The sequence below is a fragment of the Platalea leucorodia genome (assembly GCF_965183815.1).
Source record: "Platalea leucorodia genome assembly, chromosome: 3".
Taxonomy (NCBI): domain Eukaryota; kingdom Metazoa; phylum Chordata; class Aves; order Pelecaniformes; family Threskiornithidae; genus Platalea; species Platalea leucorodia.
The window spans coordinates 60,025,945-60,045,543 of record NC_138825.1 but is presented as its reverse complement, the minus strand read 5'-3'; the positions used below and the strand labels follow the sequence as shown (position 1 = coordinate 60,045,543).

At 40.8% G+C, this 19,599-nt stretch overlaps 1 protein-coding gene across 8 annotated transcripts in view; it reads right to left on the bottom strand.

Moving 5' to 3' along the window:
* ARID1B (AT-rich interaction domain 1B) overlaps positions 1–19,599 on the bottom strand; it is a gene marked incomplete at its 5' end in the record, with an annotated part of 336,354 nt that overhangs the window by 5,348 nt on the left and 311,407 nt on the right. For 5 of the 8 annotated variants that reach the window (XM_082307126.1, XM_082307119.1, XM_082307124.1 and 2 more), the window contains 7 exons: positions 1,551–1,681; positions 2,545–3,334; positions 6,603–6,699; positions 8,242–8,358; positions 9,348–9,498; positions 11,164–11,336; positions 12,693–12,831. In XM_082307126.1, coding sequence (XP_082163252.1) covers positions 1,551–1,681; positions 2,545–3,334; positions 6,603–6,699; positions 8,242–8,358; positions 9,348–9,498; positions 11,164–11,336; positions 12,693–12,831 — 1,598 coding nt within the window. The remainder of the gene's footprint in view (positions 1–1,550; positions 1,682–2,544; positions 3,335–6,602; positions 6,700–8,241; positions 8,359–9,347; positions 9,499–11,163; positions 11,337–12,692; positions 12,832–19,599) is intronic. The other 3 variants (XM_082307122.1, XM_082307123.1, XM_082307125.1) reach the window with 1 other exon arrangement.

Genomic DNA, 19,599 nt, shown 5'->3' with positions numbered 1-19,599 from the left:
GTTCAGGGTCTAGGTACTGACATGCTAGATTAATATCCCATCTCTATTGGAATAGTTCCGGTTTTGCCTGGCAATATTTAAAACCGGTTATTGGAGCCCGGTGCTGTAAGTCACCCCTCAGAAACAGTTTTCATTTAGGTTTAATCCTCTTAATTAACTTGTAATCACTTTCTTATGGAAAGGCAGTAGCTGGACTTGGTATTAATTTACCCTCAGTGACTTTATTATTAAAAATTCTTTGCTGTTATGATGTATTTAGCCTGATTGTCTGGCTTTTAATTTTTTTTTAATTGTGGGCTAATAGGTTTTCAGCAAAATGTATCCTTTTGTCCATCCTGTATTCTCTTATGATTGCCAAACCCTCGAAGAATTAAGAACAAACTGATGCTTATGAACTGCAGGAATTCTCAGTCATCATATGGAATCCTGACTGCCATTGGAAATAGAGTCCAAGGCAAAAGTAACAAAAAAATATCTATTTAAAATACGCCTCGCATTCTGTGCAACTTGCACAGGGTGCATTAATGCAATTTCTAATAGAACTCAGAGGAGATTCACCTCACTTAACTTCAAACACCTGCAACAGTTACACATCTAACCTAATTATCTAGATTCCTTCTATAATCAATGGTCTTTTACAGGCCATTTCTAGGGTATGATTCATCTGACCTATTTTAGGTCTCTACTTCAGGATGAAATGAATCATGCTATAGATATCCCTAGTTCTAAAGTTAGGTGGGATGAAATGTACCATTTGTGTCTGTATTTGAAAAAAAAGGTCATTATATTTAAAAAATGATGAGTTACACTATTAGTAACCAAGGAATGAACGGAGCAGAGAAACTGAATATTTAATTTGTACAAATTTTAGATGATGTGCATTATCAGCATGCCATCTATTACTACCACCTAACAGGCCAATGGTTAGAGCAGGGCTGAAAAATGCTGGGAGGTAGCGAGGCAAAAGCACACGCTGTTAAATCCTGTGTTACTTGCATCCCGTGGACAGGCAGTGGATTTTAGTCTTTAAATTGTCAATCTGATATTTCTGTGCAAACTTAATTTACTGGAAGAAGAAACCAAACAGAAAATCAGCAATTAAAAAAATCCCACAGCCTAATATCGAACTACTGAATAAGACAAGTAGTCACGAAAAGACAGCCTCAAATCAATTTAATATAGTTTTGCAAAGCCTTTTTATGGAAACACAAGTTAAGCAAGATTACTAACATATTGCTGTTTTCTGGGATTGTCCTTGTACTATCATGAGCGTGAATTTACACATTAGTCTTCTGTCACTGCTAAAATTCTTACATTCCTACATGCTCCTTTCTACAAGAGATACCCTTCTTTCAGGCTTATTATTTCCCTATTCAACCTAAAGCTATCTCTTGTTGCTCACTGTTAGCAATCATAAAAAAGGCAAGTTTCACAATACGCAAATTTATGTTAATTATAATACATTTTAAAGGACTTCAACATTTTTGTAGGTATCTTACTTCAGTTTTCTTTCCTTGGAAAGTTAAGAAGTATACTGCTTTCCCACCTACCTGAGAGAGGTTGAAAGTAGCGACAGTGCTGTCATCATACAGAAGAATATTAATAGTGTCTAGCGCCCAGGTACTTTCAGCCAAAAGACCAGATTTAAGAGACATCATCACTCTCCAGGCCTCAGGAGTTACTGGAGAAAGAAAGGAGGAGAAATAAAACAGTATTAGTGCATCGTTGGAGACTGTTAATGAGTTCTGAAAGATTAAACTGTGACACTCTGAGGATGCAGAATTTAAATGAAATAGTTACTGAAGCACTGGTTAAGACCCTGCCTTCACCACTTAGTCCTGTTCAGTTTTTCTGTAACTGTTGCTCAGCCTTAATACTGGAGAATATCTTAACAGGGCCATTCTTCCTGACTTTGCTGAAGCTGAAATAATCGTACAAACTTAGAGAAGTTGACTAAACGAAATAATCGGTAAACAAAGGTAGCATACTCTGTCAGGAGTGTGGGAACTTGAAGTATGAAAACTTGAATGTATGAAATTAACAGGAATTCAAGATAAGAAGACGCATGGGAAAGAACAGGGGGAGAAACAAACATGACAAATAATATGGAATGAATAAATGTGCCGTTCAGGGGAGACAGAGACTATAACTACACAGCAGAACAGCATGAGCTGCCACAGAACAAGAACACAGAAAGCTTTGCTCAGCTAAATGCTGTATTGGTGATTTAACAGACATTCTGAAGGACCTTTCAACACATATCATTTGGAAATCTGAGGCAAGCTTCATTTTTAATGCATTTCTGGAGACCTCAGGTCTCCATATAAAATATTGCTTTCATTTCATGTCAGATTGTCTGGGATGAGTTTTACCTGTCATCCTCCCTGATGCGTACGTTATTACATTTTTATTGAAGACAATCACATTATAGTTACCAAAGTTAACTATTGGTCAAAATAGTCTTAAAATGTAAAAGAAAATCAAAATCAAAGTCCTTTTCTCCCAACCTATTTCAGTGTTTGGCTTTATTTTTTTGATGCTTACCAATATCTTTTGAGGTAATCTTTCGTCTTGGTTTTAAGACTGGTTGGGATGCTTCTACAGAGCCTGGGGGGAAGGTAATTTCTCGCCTAATTGGTGGTGGTTGGGGTGGAGGTCCCGTGACCTGTGACACTGGAACTGTGGGTATAACCTTTTGCATCTTCATGGAGGGTAGGAAAGGAGACTTGCTTGGAGACATACGGTTTTCCAAAGAGCGCTGGAAGGATGCTGGACTTGGAGCTCTAGAGATGTGGTTTGGCATAGAGGGTGGCGTCTGGTAGGATGACTGAGGAGGTCTAGTGATAGGCTGCATGGAGGCTGAGGATGACATATAAGAAGGCTGACGTTGGTTGACATGAGAAGGCCACTGACTCTCGTGGTTTATCCTCTGGTCAGGTACCATCATATCATCAGTGCGATTCATCCCTGGATACGGTGGGGCCTGTGCAGGGCCTCCTGGACCTTGCCTGTTCTGGTAAGGGTAAGGCATATCATTTCGTGTTGGCCACATGTTCTGCTGAGGACCTTCACTGGAGGATGATGACTGCATGGGGCCACCAATCATCTGGGGAGGTATTCCATGCTGCTGCATTTGTCCTGGGCCCTGCATCCTCTCCCTGTTATACGGATACGGATACTGTCCCTGCATGGGCCTCCTGTCAGGCCCCGTGTAAGCGTTGCTGTACTGGTTATACATTTCCTGTTGCTGGTTGCCATACTGCATGTTATACATATCCCCTTCATGGCGTTTGGCTGGAGGCCCATACATGCCATCCATGTGTCGCTTATAGTTCTGAAAAAAAAATTTTGGAAAGAAGATGCGTCACTTTTACTCCATACACAATACAAATACATTGGCTGGAAGCTCATTTAAAAAGCTGAAGGTGCTTAGTTCTAGAGGGATCATGCTGATTCCAGAGCCAGGCGTGCAGTGCTATGGTTAGGCTTGATCTGGTGCTTTCTTTTTAAGCCTCTGTTTTGCTGCACTTATAACAATGCTAAAAGGAAACTTATCCTTGGGCCAAATTTTTTTATGCTTGCTCTCATTTTCTCCCTTTCCCTTTCCTTTCCTACCTGTCAGATTAAATTCCACTGGTCATTTCAGAATTGCATAAAAAGGCAACAGTCCTCACCAACTAAAATGTTTTAACTTCTTTTTTATGCTTAGTCTACTAAGAAGAAAAATCTTAAAAAAATTCAAAACCACTCAGTGGATCTTTTCAAGAGACAAGCACTGAATAAACTCTTAAAGTAACAAGATATGCTGCAAGCATGTATGTCTGAAACACTGGATCTTACGACAGGGCATAGGCTACACGCAGTAAATTTATTAGTAGGAGAAACCATTCTGCTGCATTTGCTACTCTGTGTAATTCCCAGGAACATGGCCCCGTTTGGGCAACCAGCCCTCTTCCCAAATCATCCAATCACATTTAATTTACTGTGAGATTATTACAGCAAATGGTCACATCCAAACGTTCTGTTCTAGTTTATGCAGGTTCCTACCCTGCTGATCAGTAATGAATTAAGCAATGTAACTAACAGCTGCCACCTATGGTTTACTCCCTCTTTGTTTCGCACCCTCTCAAGTGGGGAATGTTGTGTGAGGTAAGCTGTTTTACCTTGGGGGGAGCCGAGCTGTTTTTAAATCATACAAGCTTGTATGTATTTATGTTTAAGATGGCAGAGCAAAAAAAGACATGTTGCAGTTTGAGGGGAAGGTGGTAAGGTTTGCAGCAGTCCTTAGTTCCTGTGGGAGTTTGTTTCACAGTTCAAATCACACTGAGTGCTCTGAAGCAAAAAATGTGAATTAAATGGGTGATTTTTGAATATATGATCTATGGCAAATTCAAAGTTACGGCTCCCCCGGAAACTGTAGCTCAGTCACATTGCACAATGTATACTAATGTACTAGAGTTAACATCAGATAAAATTCTGTATGTATTCAATACGGGTCAGTTAAAACAGCTCTGGGATTCATAAACTCATCTTCCAACTTTGGTGCACATAAAACCACAACTACCGTATTGCATGAGAGTATTTTTTTTTTAAACTTGCCATAGAGCTGTCGGGCTATCTGAGAAATACCTATTTTCAGCCTTATATAAACTACTTGCTGTAGTAAATTCCACCCTTGGGGCCAATTTATACATTAAGAACTGACTTGGCAGTTGCCACACCTAAAAAGGTGGTATTTGTTTTGCCACAGTGACTCAGAGCGCTTAAAGTAGACACTTGGGAATGAAGCACGTGCCTTTTTAAAAGCAGTTCAGCGCTCTTGTATATGTAGTGGCAATACACCTAATGGTACCCAGTGCTGAGGGGAGTGATGCACCCGAACTTCCCCTCCTGAGTAAAGGTTCGGCAGGAGACTGAGGCTGCACAGTGTGTGTCTCTCTCCGCTGGGGATGCGCAATTCTGAGACCTCGCAGAAGACAAAAAGACACCGACACAGGTCACCTGCTGCACAAATAGCTCTCAAGGTACAAGCATTTGTACAGGAATTGAAAAACCTGGCTCAAAGTGCTTCATTAGCCCCATTCGTGCTCCAAGCACCTCCTTCCCAAGTCATTCCCTAGCCTTCAGGTTGTAGATAAAGCTTTGAAAAGGGTCATTTTTCACATTCTTCCTGTACCACTATAGAGTGAGATTTAGGAAATTGAAAATAAGCTAGTGGCAACCTAATCTCTAGCTAAATGAAGAAGTGCAATCCTCTGGGAGTGTGAGGGAGAGGCCAAGGGCGGCCAGGATCCTTGCCCTTCATTCTTCACTGCTTTTTTGCATGAATGCGTTTTGCATTCAAGAGTCATTGTACAAAGCACATAAACAGCACTAAGGACAGGGCCAAATATATTTTTACAAATTCTAGCTGTCTCTTGCTTAAATGAACATGTAGGTAACATATTCCCTGCATACGTTAGCATGGAATATCACAAACCGTTCTGTTATATATCTCTGCAATTTCCTCACTAAATCACCTAGACTGCTAGCATATGCTCATCATAAAAACCAACAAAACCATTTTTTGATTATGCTATTTTAGAGATGTTATGAACCGAAGAGATAAGCAAGAAATTCTGAAATTGAAATTTATATACATTTTCAGTACAGTGCAACCTAAGATCTCCTGTTTTAGGTTTCCCTCCCCAAATTTCCTAGTAAAACTCTATCCCAAACTGAAAAGGACTATCTGAAATTGGCTGAAAACTACCTTACATTTTAATTTTTATATTATAAGGAAATGCTTTCTATTTTGGAAGCTAACTTCAACTTTAGTTATTATATGACTAGAAATGAATTAATAACACGCAGGATGAAACTCTGATCCTGCTGAAGTCAGTGGAGTTTTGCTATTGACTTATAAGATAGGATTTTGCCCACAAGGTATTAATGATACACCTAACAAAAAAAATCTTATTAATTAATATCATCTGTATTTTCAAAGTTATTACACAGTTAGGGAGACTGGAATGTACAAATGTTTAAACTATTTTTAACACTAATAATGTTCTCTCTCATGTATTTGTACCATATTATTACTAGAGACAGCATGTGGGGAATATGCCATCTGATCTCTATTAAAGACAGGTATCTCATATGACCCACCACAGCATTCTAGATAATTGAGACTGCTGCACATTTTACTTCGTTCCAGTTTTCTGTTGGGTTCACATGGCTGTGTGATGTTAAGTTAAGGCCCTTTAACCTGCCAGCAAAGCAGCTTTCCTATTTGTTTCTAGAATTGAGGCAGCATCACTTTACTAGCCTACGAATTATACTTTCCCAGTCTGCTGGTTATTAACTTGGGACAATCACTTGATACACGTCCAAAGCCACAGAACATCTGTTAAAATGTACACTCTTCCAGTGTAATGAACACGTTTTCCTATAGCTGCACATACACTGCTTCTCCATATGGGCTGTGATTTTGACCAGAACTACAGTGCTCCTCTGTGCCAAAAGACATATATTGTATAAACAAACTTTTGAATGTATACAGAATTTGGGGGTGACATTTATTAAACGAGTGTTATGAATATAGCTGTTTTCCCCTCTCCTACCTGCTGCTGTGGATACATTCCAGGTTGATGTCCTCCATATGGTGGCTGTCCCGAGGGAGGTCCTTGTCCTGGATACTGCTGCCCGTATGGTTCATGCCTAAAATGAAGCATTCAAATCAACACTTAGAGCTGATGGAATTTCCAAGCCACCAGGAAAAGCAAAGTACTCTGATGATCTTGCACCTTGAAGATATTTTCCATTTGGAAACAAAGTGAAGGTACAGTGTGGTATGGTCCCGAGCCTGATGTAGTAAGCTCTGCTGGAGCTGGCAGTGGAAGGAAGGAGATCAAGCAGATAGAAGAAAGGAGGAACAGTGAAGATGCGACAGAGAGATTTAGAGGTAGCAGTCAGGAATGGGAACAGGGTATGGTCAGCAAAGAGGTAAGAAAGGCAGCTGCAGCCGCTGGGAACCCATCTTAGGTGGAAAAGTATCGGATGTACAGCTCCAAGGTTGCAAGTCAAAATTCTTGTATTTTAACAAGTCAGTCTCCAAGCCAGCTACTTTCTGGATTATATAAGAATATAATCAATAGTTAACCGTCGATTTAAAGTGAAATCATGATTTTAGTCTGATAATAGCTACAGAAAGTGAGTACAAATTTCATTACTAGACGTAACATTTAAATACATCATGACTGAGTAAAAACAGTACTCATAATTTTGCTATTGTTCATGTAATTTTTAATTAAAGCTACATAATGAAGCATACACATAAGAGGCAGAGTTGTGTTGCACTTGGAAACTTACCTGTGGCCTTTAAGACCTCTGAGGAGCACTACAGTGCAACTGCAATATTTTTAGCACATCTGAATGAAATTTAGGTTGCTGAAGTGAAGTACTTGGAAAGTATTAAGATGGATAAATAACACTGTATTGCAGACCAGTATGTCAGTAATTCCTCTCTGTATGCTACCAGTGAGAACACATTTACAATTTGAGTATAATTAGGGAAGTAATATATCAGGGAAAGTCAGAGAAACAGAGGGCTGGGGAACGTGACATCTTAAAAGAACTAACGGGACTTAATTTTTCCAAAAGCATAGAAAACTCACATTTTTTGAGAGCTGACCAGAGTGAAAGCAATAGCTGTTCAGTATCCCCTAAAATTATGACGTGGGTGGAGAGAAATTACCTAATGCCAGTTAAAAGAACAATATAACCGATGGGAATTGTCTACAGTTGTCCAAGACAGTACATGCAATAGGATAAAACTGAGCAAATGCACATGTATGTTATACATAAGGGAACACTTTTGAAATGTTCAATTTGTTAGCCACAGGGTAACCACAAGCCAGGTGAAGTTGTGGAAGCTTCAGAACTGGTGTCATTTAATGCTGCTCTGGAGAACCTGGGCCTATAAAATATGTTCTAAGTTCAGTGTTGGCAGGGAGGTACACAAGGTAGGATGTATACTCCTTTTCTAACATCTCTGACTCTATGGCTACACAAAGTCAACCGATTCACCCAAGCCTCCACCCCCCAAGAAACTGAACCAACGGTAAAAGCCTAAATAAGAACAGACAAAACAGAAGCAACACACCAAGAAGCCACATAATCTGTCTATGTGCTCTCACAGAGGCTGCTAGCACTCGTTAGCTGGTTATTGCAGATATTACAAACAGAGAAATCAGTGTTCACCTTTGCTGGCCAGGGTAACGATTAGGAGAGTACATGCTTGGGTCACTGTTTGAAGGCACCATGTTGCTTTGACCAGGTGGTGCCATACTGCCTTCAGGACCCAGCCCATGATCCGACCTAAAAAATGACAAAGGAAACCTCATTCTGTAAAAAGCACTTATTCTCCAAAATTGCCAACAAAATAAAACAAAACACACCCTTTAAAGAAAACATTCTCTTGACTTATCACCTTCCACTGGAAGCCTTACTCTCACTGACTCCCCATCAATGTGACCTGTTGAACAACATGATTACACTTGTGTTACTCTACACATCTACTGCTCCAAACTACTGACTGAAAACTACTCCGCCGTTGTACTTAAAAGACCCACACTGCACCACTTTGGCTACCATCAGGAAACAAAAAGTGAAGCTAAAGTACACAGCCTAATGAAAGTAAAAGTAGGAATACAGACAGAGCTGCAAAACCTACTGGAATACTTAATATAATCCAAACATGCCCAAACCATTCTGCTTGCTATACCAATGCTTAGACATCAGTGATTTTGCTGTTTTTTTTTTTCCCAAAGCCTTTCCCAGGATTAACAAGAGGACCAAATTTATTTTGTGTACTTCACTGAAAGACAAACTTACAAGGTTCCTGACGGACACACTGCAAGACTGGTGCCCCTACAGCTCAAACAACAGACTCCAGACTCTCCAAAGGCAATTCACTAACAGACCACCAACCAGACATATTTAGGCTGTGCATTTTGTTTTTCATAAAAAGCCCACCAACAACTGTTTAAGTGAAAACATGGCCAGAAGACTAACTCAAGTGCTACTTTAAGCCATCACAGCCCAGCCCTGCTGAAGGCAGCTGTCAAACAGACCCACGTGCTGATCTGCTGCAGCTTGAGTGACTTCTAAGGTGTGACAATTCCTCCTTAACTTCTGTGAACAGCTAGACTTCGTCATTACCAGTGCTTTGACTCCCAGTGATTTAGTAAGATGCTGCAGGAAATGTACGCTGCTATGTTCTCTGCAAGGTGCAATGGGAAAATGAGAAGGGGAGAGAGAGGATCATTTTCACTAATGGCTTTGCTTTTTGCTGAAGATTGACTCACCTCCTGTCATAGCCACTTCCATAAGAGAACTGCTGTCGCTGGCTCATGCTCATGTTGGACATTGCTCCAGATGGACTCTGGTTATACATATCTTGTATTCCACTGTTAGGCATTTGTCCAGGGGTCATGAAAGGCTCATTGCTTCCAGGCACTGCAACGGTAAAGGAAATTTAATATATTATTCTGCGTGCTTGAAAATATCTTTCTATTAAATGATGTATTTTAAAATAATGTTCAGATCCCTAACACTGCCAAGGAGAATTAGCTGGTGTCTGACAAGCTCTCCAGGGTCTGATGAAAACACATGAAGCAGCACCACTACCAAGATGACGGTTATAATATTAAGGAGCTGCAAGCCGGGAAAGTAATTTCATCCTATGGAACTGAGCTCATCAGGCACCAGGCAGCTTCTTCCCTGTGGTCTTCATAGATGAAGATGAACTCGCTCTTGTTCTTTTCACCCCAAACAATGCTAAATATGAATGCAAACATAAATCTTACAAAACAGATGAAAGCAAATCTCCTAGTTTGGATTACAAAGCTGTCAGAACCAGGCTCTTCTTTTTCCCATAAAGCCCTCATACACACACATATACCATAATTCAGTTATGGAAAGGATACTGTATCCTCAGGTAGCTTCTCGAGCAGGATGTGCATATTCTAGAGGCCCAAGAAAAGGCACGTTGACCACTATTATCGGATATAAATCCCCAAGCAAATAGAGGAAGAGACTCTATCCTTTAGTCCCTCATAGTAGATACTGAACAGAGACATTTCTGTTTCGACAGGATAAATGTGAAATGTACGACAAAGTGCAATAAACCCGCTTAATCTCACATGGATATAAAACCTAAAGTGAATCTAAGGCAGAGGGGGTTTTTCCTTCCTCCAACTGTGTCATGCTAGTGTCCATAGTCCAGGCAAAAGGATTTAAAGGGAAGGTTTAAAAAAAATCACATCACATTAACTCTCTCTTTTAAAGCATCTCCCCACTTCATCACATATCTTTCTTCCCCTGATTTCTGGACTTCTTCTTCTCATTCCTCCCTTTTGCTCCCTTTCAGTTTCCCCTTTCTTAATTTCATCTCCTCCATCTGCTCTTTTCTTTGCAGCCATTGCGAGCCCTGCTTGTGTTCTTTCCTCCCACTTTCCTATATGCGAGGCATGCAAGACTGATTCTTTTTAAGCACATTTTACAATATCCACAAAACCATCTGTAGGTTAAGTGCCCAAAAGGACAAGAGTCAGGTTTGATATTACCTTTAATTTTTGCTTTCTAAAAATAAACAAACTTCGACTGTGTTTATCACCTTTTGTCAGGGCCTGTCCAAGTGAGAAAAAAATTACTTTCCTATTCTGAAAAATATGTAAACTGTGACAGAGAGCATTAGGAGACTTGCTCAGTTCCACACAGTGAATTCCCAGTTCAGCCCTACTACAACCAGGCATGTGGCTTCACCGCTTCACATTGTAATACTGAAGTCCAGCATCTGATTTGCAGAGTAGCTACCCACCTTCAAGAAACATACGGCATTGCACAAAATCTAAGCCTATGAATTTATGCCATTTCCTGAAATGTATTCCTACAAGCATTTTTAGGATTCTGTTAAGTCTAAAATAAACAGTGTGACTCTGAGAGGTGAAAATATGACCTGACCACAATGAAACACAATTGCACTGCACCTCTTTCTTCGCTACAATGATACCATTTTACCAATGGCAAAATTAGCAAAGTAAAAAAGCTCATTCTGATGACTAGAACATCTTGATTACATGGAAGTAGGGAAGAACACTTAAGCTCCTGCAAAGAAAATACCTTTTCTCATTCCACCGAAAGGATCTTTATTCGGCTCATATGGCATCCTTCCCATCATATCTGGCATGTTTATTCCCTGCTGGTATGGTGCATTTGGCGTCATGGAGTTTCGCTTCGGGAATGCTGAATCACTTACGTCAGAAAAGGGATCATGCACACTAACTGTGCTGTTTCTAGCAGATGAGAAAAAGGAGGCATTAACGTCATCATGTATTCATAAGAACTGTGAAAACAGACTGGACTATAATACACCTAGCCCATGATGCTGTGGCAGTGATCGGTGCAGAATACATCTGAGGAAGATGCCAAAACTTCCACAGTGGACAGTCATTAAAAACGCCCATTTTTCTCCCCAAGCTTATCTGGCTACTTACCTTAAAGATCAGGGTTTTTAACCTAATTCAACTGTGTGTGTTCCTATTACTCATATAAAAGTCTAAACCCTTTTGAAATTTCACTAAGCTGTTTGCCTCACTACCCCAAGGCAGTGAGCTCCACAGGTTAATTGTATGCTGTGTCAAAATAGTATTACTTTTTATCAGTTTCATATTTATTACCTTTCAAATTTACCAAGCACCCCATTGATCTCCTGCTAGAGGAAAGACTAAACAGCAACACTTGATTTACCTCCCAAATACCATTTACTGTTATGGAGAGGCACTAACCTTTATGGTTGCAGTCAGCTTTATTCTAAAGCCCTTAAAAATTTGGCTTTGAAAATGGGAGTTTCCCCGGTAAACTATCAGATTTATTCTTAATGCAAAAGAAAAGTTTTTACATAGTGAAAGAAAACTCAATCTGAATTAAAGATGACTAAAAAAGGTTCTTGTTATCCTTTCTGCAGTATTACAGATAGAGAAAAAAAGAACCTAAGTATGTTACGTTCGGAGTGCCTCTGTACATAGTTCAGAGCTCAGCTACGTTCCTGCTGAAGTCACCAAGAACGTTTTTTCCTGGACTTCAGTGGGCTAAGGATCGTTAACGAATGGTGAGAAGGCCTCACTTCAGATTAAGCCAGTCTGTGTGACTTACAGGACAAAGAACTGCAAGGGATCTCTTGGTCCATCCAGTTGAATCCCCTGCTATCTCAACAACTGTTATGACATACGCTTTTCATAATTTGAATTTAACTAACACCTTACAACCACACATTCCTCCTTCCTGAGCATGAATGTCTGGACCTGTATACCAGAGGAGGGCAGGGTAAGCAAGGAAAGGAAGGTTGTGGTTCTAAGTTGGTGCTGCTGGGTTCCACCTTCCTCCCCACTCTTCACATATTCACATGTCCCCCTTTGCACTGGTGCTTGTCTGATCCTTCTCTGGTGTTTAGAAAGCTAATGCAGCTCCTACTCCTTCCTCCTTTTCCCTCTCTCCCCTCCAAAAAGAAATCATTTTCTGCTGCTTTTAAGGCTCTGACCGGTTCACCACAGAATCAGATGAGTGCCCAAGCAGTTGGGAAAGGGAAAGACTGGCTTAAACTGTTGTAGAACTACAGCCCAACAAAAAATGAAGCAAAGCCCTTTCCATACCTGCCACCCTGCATAGGTGTCATCTGTCCATGAGGTGTTGATGCTGGTGTTGGGGGCTTCAAATCGCCTGGCACTTCTGTCATGGAATTACTACCAGTAGACTGTGGAGTCTGAGGACCTTGCAAGGAACCAGAATTAGCTGGGAAATTAAAGCAAAAGGAAATATTAAAAGGTAGCAGCCAAATTCCTGTGGAAATAATAATCATCAAGGAGATAAACTGGTTCTTTCCCCTGTAAAACTGCTTATACCATGCATCTCAGTGTTTTGTAACTTCCCCAAAATCCTCTGAGATCAGGATATGCTGTGCAGTAATAGCCATCATCTTTCCTAGAACCATGAATTTAATCTGCTGCCTGAAGCAACATGAATAGAAAACATCTAGATGAAGGATCATTTAAATCGGAGGTCAGAGATACAAAGTTAATTGTCTATAGTTTACAACAGAGTAAATGAAGGTTGTTCTTTGGCACAGCTTCTTCACACAACCACTATCACAACACATACATTTATAAGGCAAATTTCAACCAGAAGCTTTTCCTCACAAATTTGAACTGCTACATTAATATAAATTCATAATTTCATTTACCACTAAAAGGCAGACATTTCCATGGTGAAACATGGCAAACGATTAGTGGCACAGTGCAATCCTATGCCATCTTTGAGACAGCATGGCGAAAGGTTGTATTTAAGAAATGCAAAAGGCAATCTGGGATAAGAAGAAAGCGATCACTGAAAGTAGAATTTGAACAGGAGACTATAGCTAACACTCCTAATAAAATTGTAAAAATAGCAATGGACATCTTAACAAAATGTAGTTAGGGTCATTCTAGAGCATATGTAACAGACCAGTACCTGCGACAGAGTACCTGCACTATTGTCCTCCTTAACCGTGGTAAATAGCTATATTCTTGATACGACAAGCATAGAAAAGCGTGTACTGTTCTATTCCGATGAGACTGAGCAGTATTAAGGGCATTAAATGAGCAAGTCATATAAGCTAATGATAAAATACATCCAGACCAGTCTTTTAAAGTAGACACTGAAGTTACTATTTTCATATAACTACCGAGGAGAAACACGCCCCAATCCCAAAGATCTGACGCAGTAGTTTTCTGATTTAGAAGGTGGAGTGGGAATTATTAACAATGTCTGAGCCTTGGAGCTGACTGGCCTTGCAGCAGAAATTCTACCCGAGGAGAACTTGTAGGATTCAAATCTTTAGATGCAATTGGGAAAAAAAATTACCAACAGAAAAAATTCACAAATCTAATAGACTCAGAAAGACGTGGCTTTGGCTTGAGAGGTCCTTCTTTTTTTTGAACTGTCATGTAAGCATTTTATAGTGCCTGACTACGTTCAACAACCAATTAACAAAACTTTTAAAATTACTGTTAGAGGCAAAATTGGAACAAGCAGTATGGGCTCTTCTTCTGTATGTGAAAGAGAGAGTAGTTTATAATTGACTCAGAATCCTAGAACACTCATCATCTTGACAGGCAGAGCTTGTTTTTAACTGAAGAACACCTTTTTTATGTGTGTTTCATTTATATCTGTAACACATGTTCCACTATCTGGAGATCAGTCTCAGTAGCAAGTGCATATGTAAAATCCACATTGTGTAGACCACATTGTTCTTGTCCTCAGCTTTCTGAGGCATGTTTGGATTATGTTCACATAGTAATAAGGTTCAAAAAAAGTTTAAGAAAAGCTCTCTGATTGCATTAATACAGTAACAACAACATTTGCAACAACTAATGCTACAGTTTACTAAAAGCTTTAGTGCTATAATAAAACAAATCCATATGATAATAAAAAAATCATCACGTTCACATAAAAAGAGCCCTTTGTATATAATGACCCCTGAGTGCGCCAGGATCATTCTCCTGCCCTTGAGCTTCAGACACAATGCTAGATTACTTCTAAAAAGCTTGAAAGCACTTCTGAGTTAAGCCACACATTGTCACATACCATCTTGTTATATTAGAACCATGTCAGTAAACATTTCTTTACTTACTGTAAAACACGATATTGCCTAACCCTGCATATTTCTCTTATGGTGGGCTATTAAGCAGCAATGAAGTTCTTCCCTGTCCTGCCTGAGGAAGAACTTAATTCATATATAAGTAAACCTAAAGAAAACAAGTAAAATATTTTTTTCAGTATTTATGGGCTGCATGGATAAAGAATCTTTATTATGAATAACAATGTTTTTTATGTAATCATCTTCTTAGATAAGGAAAGGTTTAAAAGCAAAAAGAAGACATCCAACTGAGAAGCTACAAGCCAAATTTCTATCTGCTGGGTGGTGGTTATAGGGTTGGTTATTTTTCCCCCGCCTCTTTCTAAATGACTGCTGACAAACAGCTGAAAAAATGGAAGGCAAATGCTATCTTGAGAAGTGCAAAGTTTCTGGTACTGCTTTGTTAATACACTTTGCTCTTGACCTCCACTGGGTCAGGGACACTTCTACAGAATAGGGATTGCAAGTGTTTCAATCTCTGGATTAGGTCATCAGCTACCAAAAAGAGCCCAAGTGTGGATATGACCTACAAGCAACTGCAAAGACAATCATTTCTATGTCATACACTCACAGGCCACTGAGTAGTTCATCTATATTTTGCTAATAGCATCAATGTAAATAGCGCATTCCTTGAGAAAGAATAAGAAAGATAAGTATGTACTCTTAATGGTTACTGTTGGTAGAGCAGGTACAAATTTTTAAGCAACTTAACTTTTTCTTTTAGGATGTGACTTTCAGTAACTTTGCCAAGCTTCAGCCAGTCATCAGGAAGTCATCCTGATGGATATTCCCGTCAAGCTAATTTTGTTTTGGAAATTTTCAGCTGTAATTGGCCAACTGTTTTTAAGAATATGCCTTTGAAAATATATGGTCCTCTTCTGTCGTCCCCAAAAGAGAAATATTTCTCTGTGGGTCTTCCAAGCCAAATACATATTTGGTCACCTTTTTCACACACAGCACCAGTGGGCCCTTCATTGTTTGAAGAAGAGACTTGGTGCTAATGTTGGGGACGTGCCCGTGACAGGGAAATACTCTTGCTGTTCCAGTGTTTATTCTCATTTGGCCAAATAAATCTGTCAAAAATACCTGTTAATATGTAGAGATTATTAGCTTGCTATACATCCACTGCCTGGTTTTCTCAAGATCCTGTTTGTACTTATTTCAGGCTGGGGGTGAGCAGGACTCTCACTGTAACTCAGCTCCTGGGTTGATCTGGGCAGTCTTGAATGTGGAGCTGAGCATGAGAACCTATAGCCAGGAAGCCGCCCCACACAAGCTCTCAGGGTTACAACTGGAGGTTGGCAAGCAAAGGCAAGGTAATAGGATTTTTGACCATCTACAGAAAAGGAGAATAGAAGGAGACTGACAAGGGGACTGGGAACCTGGAAAGGAGATACAGATGCTGCTGAGATCAGATTAGAATCCGAGAAGTCTGAAGTTGCATGGACATGGTACTACGCAACAGGGAACACCAAGAAAGCCCAGAAAACGTACCTAATGAGAGTTAAAGTACAGGGAAAGAACCATGGGTGGCTGGATAAAGAGACAAAAGAGTTCAATACTGGGAAAAGTCCAATACTGGGCATATGACTGAAATTAAATTTTGCACTAGAGGTTCTTAGATGTGTGCTCCTTTTCTCAGAGAGTCTGTTTAGAGATGCTGTTTTCCAGCTGTGCAGATCCATGCAGGGCAACAGATGAGATCATATAAAGGGCTACGCATGGCAAAACTTACAAAACTGGCACCCAGAATTAGCAGATACTCATGCTGTACATTTTTTGGTAGCCTAGTTCTTCTTCTGTAGGATGGGAATCATACTACTTTCCCTCTCAGATGGGTATTGCAAATGCCGATTAATACTTTTTAAAGCCCTCAAATACAGTTGTAGTGAAGATGAGAAAAACCAAGGAGTAAATTTATAACTCTCAAATGTTTGAGTCTGGTTGAAAACTGTGGCATAAGCAAGGGCTGTGTACTGAACAGTGAGGATAACACAAAATACTGAATAGCTCCTCATTCACCGAGCACTGCTTATCCCATGCACTGAATGACACAGACATTTCATGGAAAAAATTTCAATGTGACTGCGTAATTAAGAGTGTATTGAACGGTATATGCACAAGGAAACATAATTAAGATTGCAAAGATTACATCTCACTTTTGGCATTCCCTAACCTTTGAGCACTTGACTTTGCATCACAGCAATACACTTCAAACAGTTGTTGGATAGAGCATGCGCACACAGGTGCCCGCATGCACACAGGTTAAATGCAAACTCGTTACCTTCTCTCACACATACATTTTATGCACATTGCTATTCGCAATGTTTTCTAATTAAAGAATATGAAAACAAGCCTCTTCTCTGTAAGAAAGTACCAGATTCCTTTTTCATGTTTCACCTTAAATTTTACATCTGCTAAGCTGCTCTCTGAAATTTTTACATTTATCCTTGCAGGGCTTTTATTATGGTAGATGTTTAATTTTGATTGTGGACATCCTGAAATAGAAACCATATCTTTTAAAGTGCTTCATAAGCTTCAGTATTAAACAAAGAACTAAGAAGGAAGACAAACAACAATCGTCTTTCAGAATAGCTAATCTCTGCTTACACGATTCTGCAGCTGACTTGGGGATGTCCAGGAAAAAACCTGTGTATACATAGCTACTGAATTCTTCATCTCACATCCACGTCTAAGCAACACTTGTCTTTCAAGTGCCATAACAGATTTGTAAGAATATGCTTTTAACAATAGAAAATCCATCCAAAATGAAATAAAATGAACATATTTGTCAGTGAGAAGGTGAGGTCCTACAAACTCTTCCACAGTTCACTCAACAGCATGCGTTATTCTTGGCAGCATGGAATTACAGCACCGGCATGGCTTTTTCCTTGCAAAGCCTGCATGGCATAAGTACTGCTTTCAGGAAAGACCCTTTATTTACCAGAACAGAAATATGCAGTTAAAAAAAAAAAAAAAGAAATCTTGCTCTTGCCAGCAATTTTTTCCCTTCAGGGAAAAAAAAAAAAAAGAAGAAAGCAACCTCTTGAAACTCCATTAATATGAGGCCTGACATGCTCTCTAGGATATCCCTACCTTTTGCCAGAAGCTACAAATGTATACTCTAAAGTAAACAATGGAAAGGTTACTGAAGGTTAAGTACATTCACATACTTCAGAGCGAACAGCCAGCCGCCACGCTGGGAAGATAATTTACGCAGCACGAACCCAGTGCTCCAGTTAGGCCGGGCTGGGGGCCGCTGGCTGTGGCAGGGCCCCCCCGGGCAGGCGCGGGTGCAAGCATGGGGGCACCTCTGCCTGTCCCCCCGTCCACCCCTCCCGACCCCTCGCCCATCCATCTTCCGTGGGATTCCCTGGCTGGCCTCATGACACGCTCCATGACATCACCTGCCTGCTAATAATAGCACTTCAGTCAGCCACCCGCCAGCAGAGACGGATGGGTTTGGTTACAGACGCACTCACTGAATGGCTGTGTCGTGTGGTGTTGTGTCGCGTCCCCCCCGCCATCCCCCTCCCCAAGTCTTGTTTCTCTGCTGCCAAGGAAACGCAGGGAACACGCTCTTGGCGCGCTCTGCTCCCTCTTGCCAACACAGGCGCACAATTTTCCCGGTTTGCTGTCATGAAATCTCCGCTGACATCAGGGCCAGCTGCTGAGTGATACTCAGGAGCATCCTCAGCTGTACCACTGTGGCCATCCTGTTCATTCAGTGTAGGATAAACAGCTCAGCCTGGAATTTTGAGAGTCAGGCATACATAACCGCACACTGCAGCTAAGAATTTACAGTGCCGGAGTACAGCAATGGAAAATAACTCCTTCATGCTGATGCTTTTTTGAAATTTGTTCTCCAGCACTCATTAGTGCTTAGCAAAATGGCCCCCAGAATTATTCTCAGTTTAGAACTTGCCACATAATTTGTGCATATTTTGGTCAAAATTATCAAACACGCGTGACAGGAAGAGCATTTTGTCTTTGCACCCACTTCTGGAACGCGCCAGAGTTCCAGAAGGATGCTTACAAAGACCTACGATGCCTCTCTCTCTCTAAGGGATTTTCTGTGCAGCAAAAGAGCAGTCAACAACTGACGTGGCCCTTGGCACGGACCCAACAATCAGGACATAAGGGCGACAGCGGTCCTCTAATAGCTAGCCTGTCACTAGGCATCTGCTGCTGGTCTTCGCTGCTGACAGCATTATCTGACCCAGACAGATTTAAGCTGTGATAGAAAGGCCTCAGCCCACCACAAGCACGTCTCCAACTTGCACAGCCTCAGAGCAGTGCAAGCCACGCTAAAACACGTTCAGGCCCCCACCTCTCCCTGCGAGTTTTACGAAAGACCAGAAGGGGCTCTGACAGTAGTACGAAGCCACAGCATTTACTAAAACAGGCAGGTAATCCTACCCCAACGCCTTGGCTACTGTGCAAACCTCTGCCCAACAAAGCCAACCAGCCTGTCACTTTGCTGCTCTACCCTCGCTCCTTTTTTCAACCTTTTATAGTTGCTGACACCATCCTGAATTGCACTGTACATAGCACTACATTAGTCACTCCTTTACATACCATTTACCTTATTAATGATGTTGTAAAAAACAGAAGCGATGGGAGAATCCCAAATACAGTGCTAGAAGTAAATAGACTAACACATGGACCCAGACCACTGCCTTGCAGTCCCATAAATTTGACTTACACATCGCATCCATTCCCTGACCGGGTTCTTCTCTGGGAATCCCCTGACTACGGTGGTTGCGCTGTGTTTCCTAGCATTCCCTCTAGGAGTGCATTCGGAAGGTCGTCTGTGGGGCAGTCACATAATCACCCCTTGGATGCGGGACATCCGCAACAACTGATCTGCTCTGAATGCGTGTCTC